Source organism: Salvelinus fontinalis, chromosome 7 (genome assembly GCF_029448725.1).
Source record: "Salvelinus fontinalis isolate EN_2023a chromosome 7, ASM2944872v1, whole genome shotgun sequence".
Lineage (NCBI taxonomy): Eukaryota > Metazoa > Chordata > Actinopteri > Salmoniformes > Salmonidae > Salvelinus > Salvelinus fontinalis.
Window position 1 is genome coordinate 53,705,783 of NC_074671.1, and position 12,472 is coordinate 53,718,254.

Consider the following 12,472-nt stretch of genomic DNA (forward strand, 5'->3'; position numbering starts at 1 on the left):
ACAAAAACCCATTCCTGCCCTAAAGAAGCAGCCAGTAAGTAGACCTAATCTGAGTCTGGGAAGAATGTAGTTCAGTTGTTCTAAAGGATAGTGGGGTAAGTTGAGCCAAAGGGTTAATTGAGCCACTCTTTGTTTCTAGGAAACCATATGCAAAATGAATCATGTGACCAAATATATACAGTAGGAAGAGGTCATCATTTCATAGTTGCACCAGACCTCCCCAAACCATCTTGCTGCTCAATGTGTAAATGGATGTTTCTTTAACTGTTGTGTTTTATGTTGTAAATTGGTCTGAAATCTTGTGAGCTGCTATTTTGTCTCTCTTTAAAAATAATTACTTATCTTAAATGGGACCAGTCTGGTAAAATAAAACTGTTCAGCTGAAACTGTGGTTCACTCACTGTTCAAACAGGTGTCTCCCAACCTCAGCATCCACAGCACTTAGAGGGTCGTCCAGCAGGTAGATATCAGCATCCTGGTACACAGCCCTGAGACACAACAAGGCTTTCAGATAGAGACTGGAGGATATTCTTCTATAGAAAGTACCTCAACTCATTTCTACTCTGGTATGAAGTGGAGCTGTGGTCTTACCGGGCCAGGTTCACTCTAGCTTTCTGTCCCCCACTGAGGGTGGCTCCTCTGTCCCCTATCAATGTCAAGTCCCCGTCTGGCAGCAGCTCCATGTCCTAAACACAGAAGTGATAACAGCGACAACAGGGGTTAACAGTCATTGAACACAAAGCCATTACAACCACTGCAAAGCTCCTAGAATAAATACCATGAGCGCTCCATTCAGTGTGTCTTACCCTCTTGAGGGCGCAGGCTCTCAGGACCTTCTCATACTTCTGAGGATGGAGCTCTTTGCCAAACAGAATGTTGCTGCGGATGGTTCCGGGGAACACCCAGGGCTGCTGGGAGGCATAAGTCAGCTGACCTTTGACCCTCAACACGCCCTTGTCGTGAGGCAGCTCCCCCAGAATGGCGCTGAGCAGAGAGGACTGTGAGAGATGGGATGGTAAACATGTGTGCTGGCTGATGGCTTACTACATATTTTACCATATATACACACACACACACTACATGACCAAAAGTATTCGGACACCTGCTCGTTGAACATCTCTTTCCAAATTCATGGAGTTGGTCCCCCCCTTTGCTGCTATAACAGCCTCCACTCTTCTGGGAAGGCTTTCCACTAGATGTTGGAACATTGCTGCGGGGACTTCCTTTCATTCAGGCTCAAGAGCATTAGTGAGGTCGGGCGCTGATGTTGGGCAATTAGGCCTGGCTCACAGTTGGCATTCCTATTCTTCCCAAAGGTGTTCGATGGGGTTGAGGTCAGGCCTCTGTACAGGCTTGTCAAGTTCTTTCACATCGATCTTGACAAACCATTTCTGTATGGACCTCGCTTTGTGCACGGGGGAATTGTTGTGCATTGACAGTATGCTTTGGAGCAGGTAGCGTTCTCCTGGCATCCATCAAACCCAGATTCGTCTGTCAGATGGTAAAGTGTGTTTCCACTGCTCCAGAGTCTAATGGTGGCGAGCTTTACTACACCCCTCCAGCCAACACTTAGCATTGCGCATGGTGATCTTAGGCTTGTGTGCAGCTGCCTGGCCATGGAAACCCATTTCATGAAGCTCCCGACTAACAGTTCTTGTGCTGACATTGCTTCCAGAGCCAGTTTGGAACTCGGTAGTGAGTGTTGCAACTGAAGACAGATGATTTTTACACGCTACGAGCTTCAGCACTAGCCAATCCCGTTCTGTGAGCTTGTGTGGCCAACCACTTAGCAGCTGAGCAATTGTTCCTCCTAGAAGTTTTCACTTCACAATAACAACACTGACAGTTGACCGGGACAGCTCTAGCAAGGCAGGAATTTGACAAACTGACTTGTTGGAAAGGTGGCATCCTATGACGGTTCTACGTTTGAAAGTCACTCAGCTCTTCAGTAAGGCTATTCGACTGCCAATGTTTGTCTATGGAGACTGCATGGCTGTGTGCTGGATTTTATACACCTGTCAGCACGGGTGTGGCTAAAATAGCTCCATTTAAAAGGGGTGTTCACATACTTTTGTATATATAGTGTACTATGTACTGTGCATAACCTCTGACCTTTCCAGACCCCACAGGTCCAATGACAGCAACGAGCTGCTCCGACTTCACTGTGAGTGACAGGTTCTGGAGAGATGGGGCGTCCAGACACTGGAGAGAGAGAGAGAAGGGACATTTCATAGCAATAAATGAAGCTACCACACAGGACAGGTTTCTTGTTGTTTTGTATATCAACATTTGGACATTCAACATTTGATCAGAATATTCACCTTGTCCCAGTAGCAAATTAAGTCCTTGATCTCAACAGAGGCGTCTTTCTTTTCCTCCAAGGTGAATCTCATGTTGGGTCTCTCAATCTCATCCAACAGAAGGAAATTCTGTGGGTCAACAGAGAGATGATGCGGCCAAACAAACCTTACTAAACCACAAGAACTCATTGCACCTAGGTGAGGCACAGCAGCCATTTTGTGCCAGATGATCTATAGAGTACCTTGATCCTGCGGATACTGATGATGGTCTCGAACACTTTCTCTATGGCCTGTGGGAAGAAGAGGGTCACTGTGAGCTTGATGGCACCATACAGAGACACGGCCACAAACACCCGGCTGGCTGAGATGGTGTTCCCCAGGAGGACGTAGACGGCGAAGGTGATGAAGACGATGATCTTACTGGCCGCAAAGAAGGAGACCATATTGAGGCCACGCAGGTAGGAGCTTGACATGATCTTGGAGATCTCTTCCCTGAGAGAAGAATGAAAGAGAGAAGAGGGGGGGGGGGGGGGGGGTCATAACATGGATCATTTAGCTATTTGATTTGGAATTCTAGGACCCTTTTAGGTGTATGCCTGTACAGTCATGGCCAAAAGTTTTGAGAATTACACAAATATTAATATCCACAAAGTTTGCTGCTTCAGATATTTGTCAGATGTTACTATGGAATACTGAAGTATAATTACAAGCATTTCATAAGTGTCAAAGGCTTTTATTGACAATTACATGAAGTTGATGCAATGAGTCAATATTTGCAGGATTGACCCTTCTTTTTCAAGACCTCTGCAATCCGCCCTGGCATGCTGTCATTTAACTTTTGGGCCACATCCTGACTGATGGCAGCCCATTCTTGCATAATCAATGCTTGGAGTTTGTCAGAATGTGTGGGTTTTTGTTTGTCCATCCGCCTCTTGAGGATTGACCACAAGTTCTCAATGGGATTAAGGTCTAGGGAGTTTCCTGTCCATGGACCAAAAATATTGATGTTTTGTTCCCCGGGCCACTTAGTTATCACTTTTGCCTTATGACAAGGTGCTCTATCATGCTGGAAAAGGCAATGTTCGTCACCAAACTGTTCCTGGATGGTTGGGAGAAGTTGCTCTCGGGAAGATGTGTTGGTACCATTCTTTATTCATGGCTTTGTTCTTAGGCAAAATTGTGAGTGAGCCCACTCCCTTGGCTGAGAAGCAACCCCACACATGAATGGTCTCAGGATGCTTTACTGTTGGCATGACACAAGACTGATGGTAATGCTCACCTTATCTTCTCCGGACAAGCTTTTTTCCGGATACCCCAAACAATCGGAAAGGGGATTCATCAGAGAAAATTACTTTACCCCAGCCCTCAGCAGTCCAATCCCGGTACCTTTTGCAGAATATCAGTCTGTCCCTGATGTTTTTCCTGGAGAGAAGTGGCTTTTTTGCTGCCCTTCTTGACACCAGGCCATCCTCCAAAAGTCTTCGCCTCACTGTGCGTGCAGATGCACTCACACCTGCCTGCTGCCATTCCTGAGCAAGCTTGAATCAACTTTAGGAGATGGTCTTGGCGCTTGCTGGACTTTCTTGGGCGCCCTGAAGCCTTCTTCACAACAATTGAACCGTTCTCCTTGAAGTTCTTGATGAAAAGACAAAGTCAACCAGTTCCTTTATAAATTGCAGTTCATTTTCTCAAATCGTGTTTGTCCGTTTCCCCATGAAAAAAACATCTCTAGTTTAAACTGACAGATTTTGATGGGGATTTTTTCCCTGGTGATGTTCATTAGATTGACACACGGATGCGTCAATAGACTGAAGGATTTTAACAAAGATTTTTCACTCAGAGGAAACATGGAAGAACTACAGAATGACTATTACAGCTTTTGTGCACTTTGCTCCAGCCAGGAATACGGGAGGTAGTGTTTTGGGAATGGGAATTCCACAAATGCCCCAGATATTCCACGAAAAGCTACCATAGAATTCAATAACATTCAGAGACAAATACATGCAACTTCTCCTCATGTTAAACAAAAAAAAGAAACAGAAAGGAGACTACGACCAGGTCTCATGGCTGGATAGTGTTGGCTGTTTATGGTGAGAGGGATCAGGGGACCAGACCTGTGATGTAACTGAAAGCTGTTTGTTGGCAGCTGGTGAAGTGCATGTGGCTTTGCTCCCTTTGTGAGTTCCTGCTAGGGGTGCCTGGCACTCAGCCAAAGACTATAAACCGCACATGCAGACATGCATAGACTATTAACAGTGCCTTCAGAAAGTATTCATAACCCTTGACTTATTCCACATTTGTTTTGTTTTGTTGTGCCTGAATACAAAATGGATTACATTGATTTTATTTCTCACTCATAATGACAAAGTCAAAACATATTTTTTGATTTTTTTGCAAATGTTTTGAAAATAAAATACTAAAATATCTAATTCATGCAAGTATTCAAACCTTTGAGTCAAGTCTGGCTATTTAAACAGCTTGACAGCTTGGGGGTAGAAGCTGTCTTGGAGCCTGTTGGTCTGAGAGCCAATGCTCCAGTACCGTTTGCCGGATGGTATAGACCACACGGAAAGTTGCATTAATCCGATTTTTTATATGAATAAAGACATGCCAAAATTCTGCATTTTAACATCTCCCTCTGTGCACCCACTTCTAGGAATAATTTATCCCACTTATAACCTCTTAGGACGTAAGGTCCCCATTAAAGGACCTGCGTGGTTCTTGTACAGGTTCCGACTAACATTTTCACTTATAAATCAATCTGTGGATACCGTAGATCGAAAGGGCTTGCATTGAGTGATAGCCCTGGTTCCCTCGGATACAGTAGTATAACATTTTTAGAAGCATTGGACCAGAACCTTGATACTGTTTGACGTCTAAATTGGAACATTAGTCATGAAGATTAGGCTATTAGCCTGTGTGACGCAGGATGTGAAATCTGAAACCACTTGAAGCTGGGATGTCCCTCCTACCATTTCATTTGCTCTTCAGACTGTCCATCAACCCTGGCTGAGCATACATCACAGCCACGGAGAAAGCACATGCCTGCAATCGTTACATCGTAGTGCAGCAGGAGAGAGTGGTTTCATCACGATAGCCTATTCGATTTATAGCCATTCATCTAAAATAATAGATTTTAAACAAAAAAAACACTTTGTTATAGACAGACAAGATTAATATGAGATGAAAGGAGAGTTCCTAAAGAGTTCAGGAAGCCAAGCTAAAGCTCTGTTAGACGTTCACAGCGATGGGTGCAGACATTTTGATCAAGAGCGACCTTTAGAAAACATGAACATTTTCTCCAACAAAACATACAGAAATGTATTTTACAGTTATAAGGAAGGTGAAATCTTAGTCGTTTTATTCCTTATGCTATATTTAGAAAGCATATACAGTAAGTCATTTCAAGCCTTATTCATACAGTTTTGTTGAATAGGAAATAACACCATATAAAATATGTCACTGTGTACTGGAGCATGTGTCCTCAAAAGTGTCAAAACCTCAAGATTTGTACCTTGTCAGCTCGGGGATTCGATCTTGCAACCTTTCGGTTACTAGTCCAACGCAATAACCACTAGGCTACGCTGCCGGCCCATATGACAAGAAACCTGTCTATTTTCCTCGAAAGTACATGTCACGATTCCAAAGCTATACGATATTACAGATAAGAAGTTAATTACCTCACATCTCGGAAAAGATTTGTAAAGCTGTACTTTTTGTTGACGAAAATCATACTAATGTTGGGTCCTTGGAGGAGAGCGCTCCTTGTCCCAGAATCTCCCAGAATGCACAGCGCGGCCCAGTGACGTTGCATGGTCAAGGTTTCCTATCTCCTCAAAAGTATATCTGTCGTTGCGAATTTTAGACCACTCTGAGGCACATCGATCTGCAGGTTGAACATGGTGAGATTATAGACTCCTAAATTGATAGTGCAGTTTGTTTAGGGATTTTACAACTAACTGCAGTAGCTACTTTACATGCTGATATTGTCTTTGGTATGATTGTGTGTAACTACCTTTGCTACAAAGCTAGCAAGTCAGCCAGCCAATAGAGAGAGCATTACATTGTGGATTTTGTAATTGACTTGAGCTGGAACCGATTTCCACAACGATTTTCTATGTTGCTACCAACCTTATTATAACACCAAAATTAAACATTTGTTCACAAAAAAATTATTGTTCTCACAGTGTTATTTAACACTATAAATTTAAGGAATTTGTGTTTTTTGATGGATTTCTCCTTTAAGTTGAACATGTACTCTGTAACGAACTTCGTCGGGAGAAGGAGAAGAGGACCAAGGTGCAGCGTGGTAAGTGTTCATATTACTTTAATAAAATATGAAATACTTGACAAAACAACAAAAACGACAAACGAACAGTTCTGAAAGGTGACGACACACAAAACAACCACCCACAAACACAGGTGGGAACAGGCTACCTAAGTATGATTCTCAATCAGAGACAACGATAGACAGCAGGCTCTAATTGGGAACCATACCAGGCCAAACACATAGAAATACAAAACACGGACAACACAGAACACCAGACATAGAATGCCCACCCAAACTCACACCCTGACCAACCAAAATAGAGACATAAAAAGGATCTCTACGGTCAGGGCGTGACATACTCTTTATGGCAGAATGTTCAAATTAGGTGAAATACTGTCAAAAATGCTGAAGTTACACTACACAAAAGGTATTCATTTATTTTCTGGTCTTTGATATCCAATATCTTTGATATTGGGGAGGCAGGGTAGCCTAGTGGTTAGAGCGTTAGACTAATAACTGAAAGGTTGCAAGTTCGAATCCCTGAGCTGACAAGGTACAATCTGTCCTTCTGCCCTTGAACAGGCAGTTAACCCACTGTTCCTAGGCCGTCATTTGTTCTTAACTGACTTGCCTAGTTAAATAAAGGTTAAATAAAAACCTTTTTAAAATCCCCCTTTGAAAACAGTTGCAAGCATGCAAAAGTTATTTTCAATTTAAATCAATAAATCTAATTGTCCCAGAAGGGAAATCATTATTTTTTTTTTTTAATATAGCTGCAGGCAGCCATGGCGGGGTTCAAGCACCATCGCTCCACAGCACCACCATCAAGACAAAAGACTGAGACAGTACAAGGAATGAGAATGTTAAAGGAATTGATGGCATCTAGCTGAGGGTCGTTGGTTTATCATACTGTTTGTGTATCCAGCTAATAGAAATAAACATATACAGTTGAATCTGAAGTTTACATACACCTTAGCCAAATACATTTAAACTCAGTTTTTCACAATTCCTGACATTTAATCCTAGTAAAAATTCCTTATCTTAGGTCAGTTTGGATCACCACTTTATTTTAAGAACGTGAAATGTCAGAATAATAGTAGAGAGAATTATTTCAGCTTTTATTTCTTTCATCGCATTCCCAGTGGGTCAGAAGTTTACATACACTCAATTCGGATTTGGTAGCATTGCTTTTAAATTGTTTAACTTGGGTCAAACGTTTTGGGTAGCCTTCCACAAGCTTCCCACAATAAGTTGGGTGAATTTTGGCCCATTCCTCCTGACAGAGCTGGTGTAACTGAGTCAGTCCTTGCTTGCACACGCTTTTTCAGTTCTGCCCACAAATATTCTATGGGACTGAGGTCAGGGCTTTGTGATGGCCACTCCAATACCTTGACTTTGTTGTCCTTAAACCATTTAGGCACAACTTTGGAAGTATACTTGGAGTCATTGTCCATTTGGAAGTCCCATTTGCGAACAAGTGCACCAGTCCCTCCTGCAGCAAAGCACCCCCACAAATTGATGCTGCCACCCGTGCTTCAGTTGGGATGGTGTTCTTCGGCTTGCAAGCTTCCGCCTTTTTCCTTTAGACATAACGATTGTCATCATGGCCAAACAGTTCTATTTTTGTTTCATCAGACCAGAGGACATTTCTCCAAAAAGTACAATCTTTGTCCCTATGTGCAGTTGCAAACCTTAGTCTGGCTTTTTTATGGCGGTTTTGGAGCAATGGCTTCTTCCTTGCTGAGCGGCCTTTCAGGTTATGTTGATATAGAACTCATTTTACTGTGGATATAGATACTTTGGGGGTGCCACAGGGTTCAATTCTTGGACCGACTCTCTTCTCTGTTTACATCAATGATGTCGCTCTTGCTGCTGGTGATTCTCTGATCCACCTCTACGCAGACGACACTATTCTGTATACTTCTGGCCCTTCTTTTGACACTGTGTTAACAACCCTCCAGGCGAGCTTCAATGCCATACAACTCTCCTTCCGTGGCCTCCAACTGCTCTTAAATACAAGTAAAACCAAATGCATGCTCTTCAACCGATCGCTGCCTGCTCCGGCCCGCCTGTCCAACATCACTACTTTGGACGGCTCTGACTTAGAATATGTGGACAACTACAAATACCTAGGTGTCTGGTTAGACTGTAAACTCTCCTTCCAGACCCACATCAAACATCTCCAATCCAAAGTCAAATCTAGAATTGGCTTCCTATTCCGCAACAAAGCATCCTTTACTCATGCTGCCAAACATACCCTTGTAAAACTGACCATCCTACCAATCCTCGACTTCGGTGATGTCATTTACAAAATAGCCTCCAAAACCCTACTCAATAAATTGGATGCAGTCTATCACAGTGCCATCCGTTTTGTCACCAAAGCCCCATATACTACCCACCACTGCGACCTGTACACTCTCGTTGGCTGGCCCTCGCTTCATACTCGTCGCCAAACCCATTGGTTCCAGGTCATCTACAAGACCCTGCTAGGTAAAGTCCCCCCTTATCTCAGCTCGCTGGTCACCATAGCAGCACCTACCCGTAGCACGCGCTCCAGCAGGTATATCTCTCTAGTCACCCCCAAAACCAATTCTTCCTTTGGACGCCTCTCCTTCCAGTTCTCTGCTGCCAATGACTGGAACGAACTACAAAAATCTCTGAAACTGGAAACACCTATCTCCCTCACTAGCTTTAAGCACCAGCTGTCAGAGCAGCTCATAGATTACTGCACCTGTACATAACCCATCTACAATTTAGCCCAAACAACTACCTCTTTACCTACTGTATTTATTTATTAATTTATTTTGCTCCTTTGCACCCCATTATTTCTGTCTCTACTTTGCACTTTCTTCCAATGCAAACCAACCATTCCAGTGTTTTTTTTAGTTTTTATTTTACTTGCTGTGTTGTACTCACTTCGCCTCCATGGCCTTTTTATATTTTTATTTATTTATACATATATCTGTTTGCCTTCACCTCCCTTATCTCACCTCACTTGCTCACATTGTATATAGACTTATTTTTTTTATCTTTTTCACTGTATTATTGACTATATGTTTGTTTTTACTCCATGTGTAACTATGTGTTGTTGTATGTGTCGAACTGCTTTGCTTTATCTTGGCCAGGTCGCAATTGTAAATGAGAACGTGTTCTCAATTTGCCTACCTGGTTAAATAAAGGTTAAAATAAATAAATAAAATAAATAAAAAAAACTTTTGTACCGGTTTCCTCCAGCATCTTCACAAGGTCCTTTGCTGTTGTTCTGGGATTGGTTTGCACTTTTCGCACCACAGTACGTTCATCTCTAGGAGGCAGGAAGCATTTCCTTCCTGAGCAGTATGACGGCTGTATCGTCCCAAGGTGTTTATACTTGCATACTATTGTTTGTACAGATGAAAGTGGTACCTTCAGGTGTTTGGAAATTGCTCCCAACGATGAACCAGACTTGTTGAGGGCTACAATTTTTTTTCTGAGGTCTTGGTTGATTTCTTTTGATTTTCCCATGATGTCAAGCAAAGCGGCACTGAGTTTGAAGGTAGGCCTTGAAATACATCCACAGGTACACCTCCAATAGACTCAAATGATGTCAATTAGCCTATCAGAAGCTTCTAAAGCCATGATATTTTCTGGAATTTTCCGAGCTGTTTAAAGGAACAGTCAATTTAGTGTATGTTAACTTCTGACGCACTGGAATTGTGAAATAATCTGTCTGTAAACAATTGTTGGAAAAATGACTTGTCATGCACAAAGTAGATGTCCTAACCGACTTTCCACAAATTTCTTGTTAACAAACTATAGTTTTGACGTGGTTGAAAAACGAGTTTTAATGACTCTAACATAAGTGTATGTAAACTTCCGACTTCAACTGAACCATTTTAGCTACTATTGTAGTTTTTACCTTCGGACTTCATTGACGAGTGCTGAGAAGGGCTTTTCCCAGGCATACATTTTGATGATCCTGATTCCAGACACCACTTCATTCATGGTGCGTATTCTACTGTCAGTGAGGACAGCAGTTTGACTCCTGCAAGAAAAGGACTTCAGTCATATCTCCTCCTTGTGAACAAAAACTTCGGACGTTTCCTGAGTTTAACGAACTGACGGCAATGTTTAAATTGCATGTAACTAAGATAACTCTTTCGTAGAATCAGAGAAGGCTGCATTGCTTAAGGGTTTTATCACGCCTAATCAAAACTATTACTTCCAGCACTTGTGTCGTTGATCGTGTGAACAACTGCCCAAGCATGAGTTCACGATTCAATTGACAGCCAACATGTGAAGCTAACTTATCTTCACACGTACTTAGAGAGTTCCAAAAGGTAAATTATTAGTCAAAACTAAAAAGGGGTTTAAAACAAGAACATCGTTAACATATAGGTTGACCTATGGGTTATCATTTAACAGGTAGCTCTGACATAATCACTTTAGCATAGGAGCCACTCACTGGAGAAACGTTGCCCCATATAGATAAGGACAAGGTCAACTTTTCTCAAGAAGACCCCACTCTAAGTTCAAGTCATGTCATGTAACGTATGTAATTCACCTGAGAGAGCCGAAGAGCTTTCCAAACATGGTCTGTAGTGGCATGAGGAACAAAAGGACAGCCACGCCTGCCAGGCACGACGGGCCAATCTCATACCACAGGAGTATGATAACCACCACAGCCTGCAGAGGTGCTATCCAGAGGTAGTGCAGATTGGTGGTCACCTACAAAGACCAGTAATCCTTGGTTCATTTAGCTGTTACATAATGTTTCTAAGTAGATGCATTTAGCATAACAAACATGATAATGAGAGCTGGATTCAGGACCTAATACAGCAGCCAACAGGCCATGCTTGTCATCATACCACTGAAGAAGTTACATGGGCTCCCCATGTTATATACATTTATATTTTTTCAGCCTGGTTTGAGTTTAGCATCGAACTATTGTAAACATTTGTGCTAAGCAACCATCTGCATTTTCCAGTCATCCATTACTTTGTTCTCTCTGTGGATTTAACTTATGTACTTTAGTTGCAAGGACAGGATGACAGACGGCTCAAAGGCATTCCAGATATTGGTGCATTCCATTCCTGTACATTTGACGAATGGTCAATTGTTATATAAGCTAGAGCCATACTCTTCAGAAACCTATGGAATGAAGGGTTATGATGTGCTCAACCATTTCATCCAAAGTAACCGCATGTCGTCATGCACGTCTTGCTTTTACCTCATCAAACTTGTTGACATCGTTGGATAGCAGGTTCACTATTTGGCCTGTGGTTGTTTTTCCCATCGCTGCGCTGCTGAGACACAGGGCCTATGGGGGAATTACATGTACTAGTAAATTGTTCTTGAAGATTTTAATTTGTATGATGCTGTATGCAAGTATGTAGTGTATAATGACCTTCTTGTAGATCATGTGACACATGGCCACTCGTATCTTCATGCCGGTCCTCAGGACGTGGTAGTAATAATGAATTTGGAGGACGGTCAGTGCAACAGTGGACAGAGAGATACCAGCAGCGTAGGCTAAGGCCTCATACAGTGCATCCATATTATCAGGATCGTACTTCTCAAAGTACTGGATCAGCTTTCCCAAGAACACTGGCTGGATCACCTTAATCACCTCCTATTGGGGAAACAAGAGAGAGGTAGAGCGATTTCAGCCTGAACTCAAATCCACTTATTTACACTGTAAAAGCTGACATATATGGATATACTGATGACCATCGTTATGTTTAGAGGAAAAAAGGGGAAGCTTGCAAGCCGAAGAACACCATCCCAACCATGAAGCATGGGGGTGGCAGCATCATGTTGTGGGGGTGCTTTGCTGCAGGAGGGACTGGTGCACTTCACAAAATAGATGGCATCATGAGGAAGGAAAATTATGTGGATATATTGAAGCAACATCTCAAGACAT

At 42.5% G+C, this 12,472-nt stretch overlaps 1 protein-coding gene across 2 annotated transcripts in view; it reads right to left on the minus strand.

Moving 5' to 3' along the window:
- LOC129859688 (ATP-binding cassette sub-family C member 4-like) overlaps positions 1–12,472 on the minus strand; it is a 42,829-nt gene that overhangs the window by 15,332 nt on the left and 15,025 nt on the right. For both annotated transcript variants that reach the window (XM_055929756.1, XM_055929757.1), the window contains exons 4-13: positions 11,957–12,181; positions 11,780–11,869; positions 11,114–11,277; positions 10,469–10,594; positions 2,543–2,792; positions 2,322–2,429; positions 2,113–2,202; positions 807–998; positions 592–686; positions 402–488 (exon numbers count right to left, since the gene is read on the minus strand). In XM_055929756.1, the coding sequence (XP_055785731.1) occupies positions 402–488; positions 592–686; positions 807–998; positions 2,113–2,202; positions 2,322–2,429; positions 2,543–2,792; positions 10,469–10,594; positions 11,114–11,277; positions 11,780–11,869; positions 11,957–12,181 (1,427 nt within the window). The remainder of the gene's footprint in view (positions 1–401; positions 489–591; positions 687–806; positions 999–2,112; positions 2,203–2,321; positions 2,430–2,542; positions 2,793–10,468; positions 10,595–11,113; positions 11,278–11,779; positions 11,870–11,956; positions 12,182–12,472) is intronic.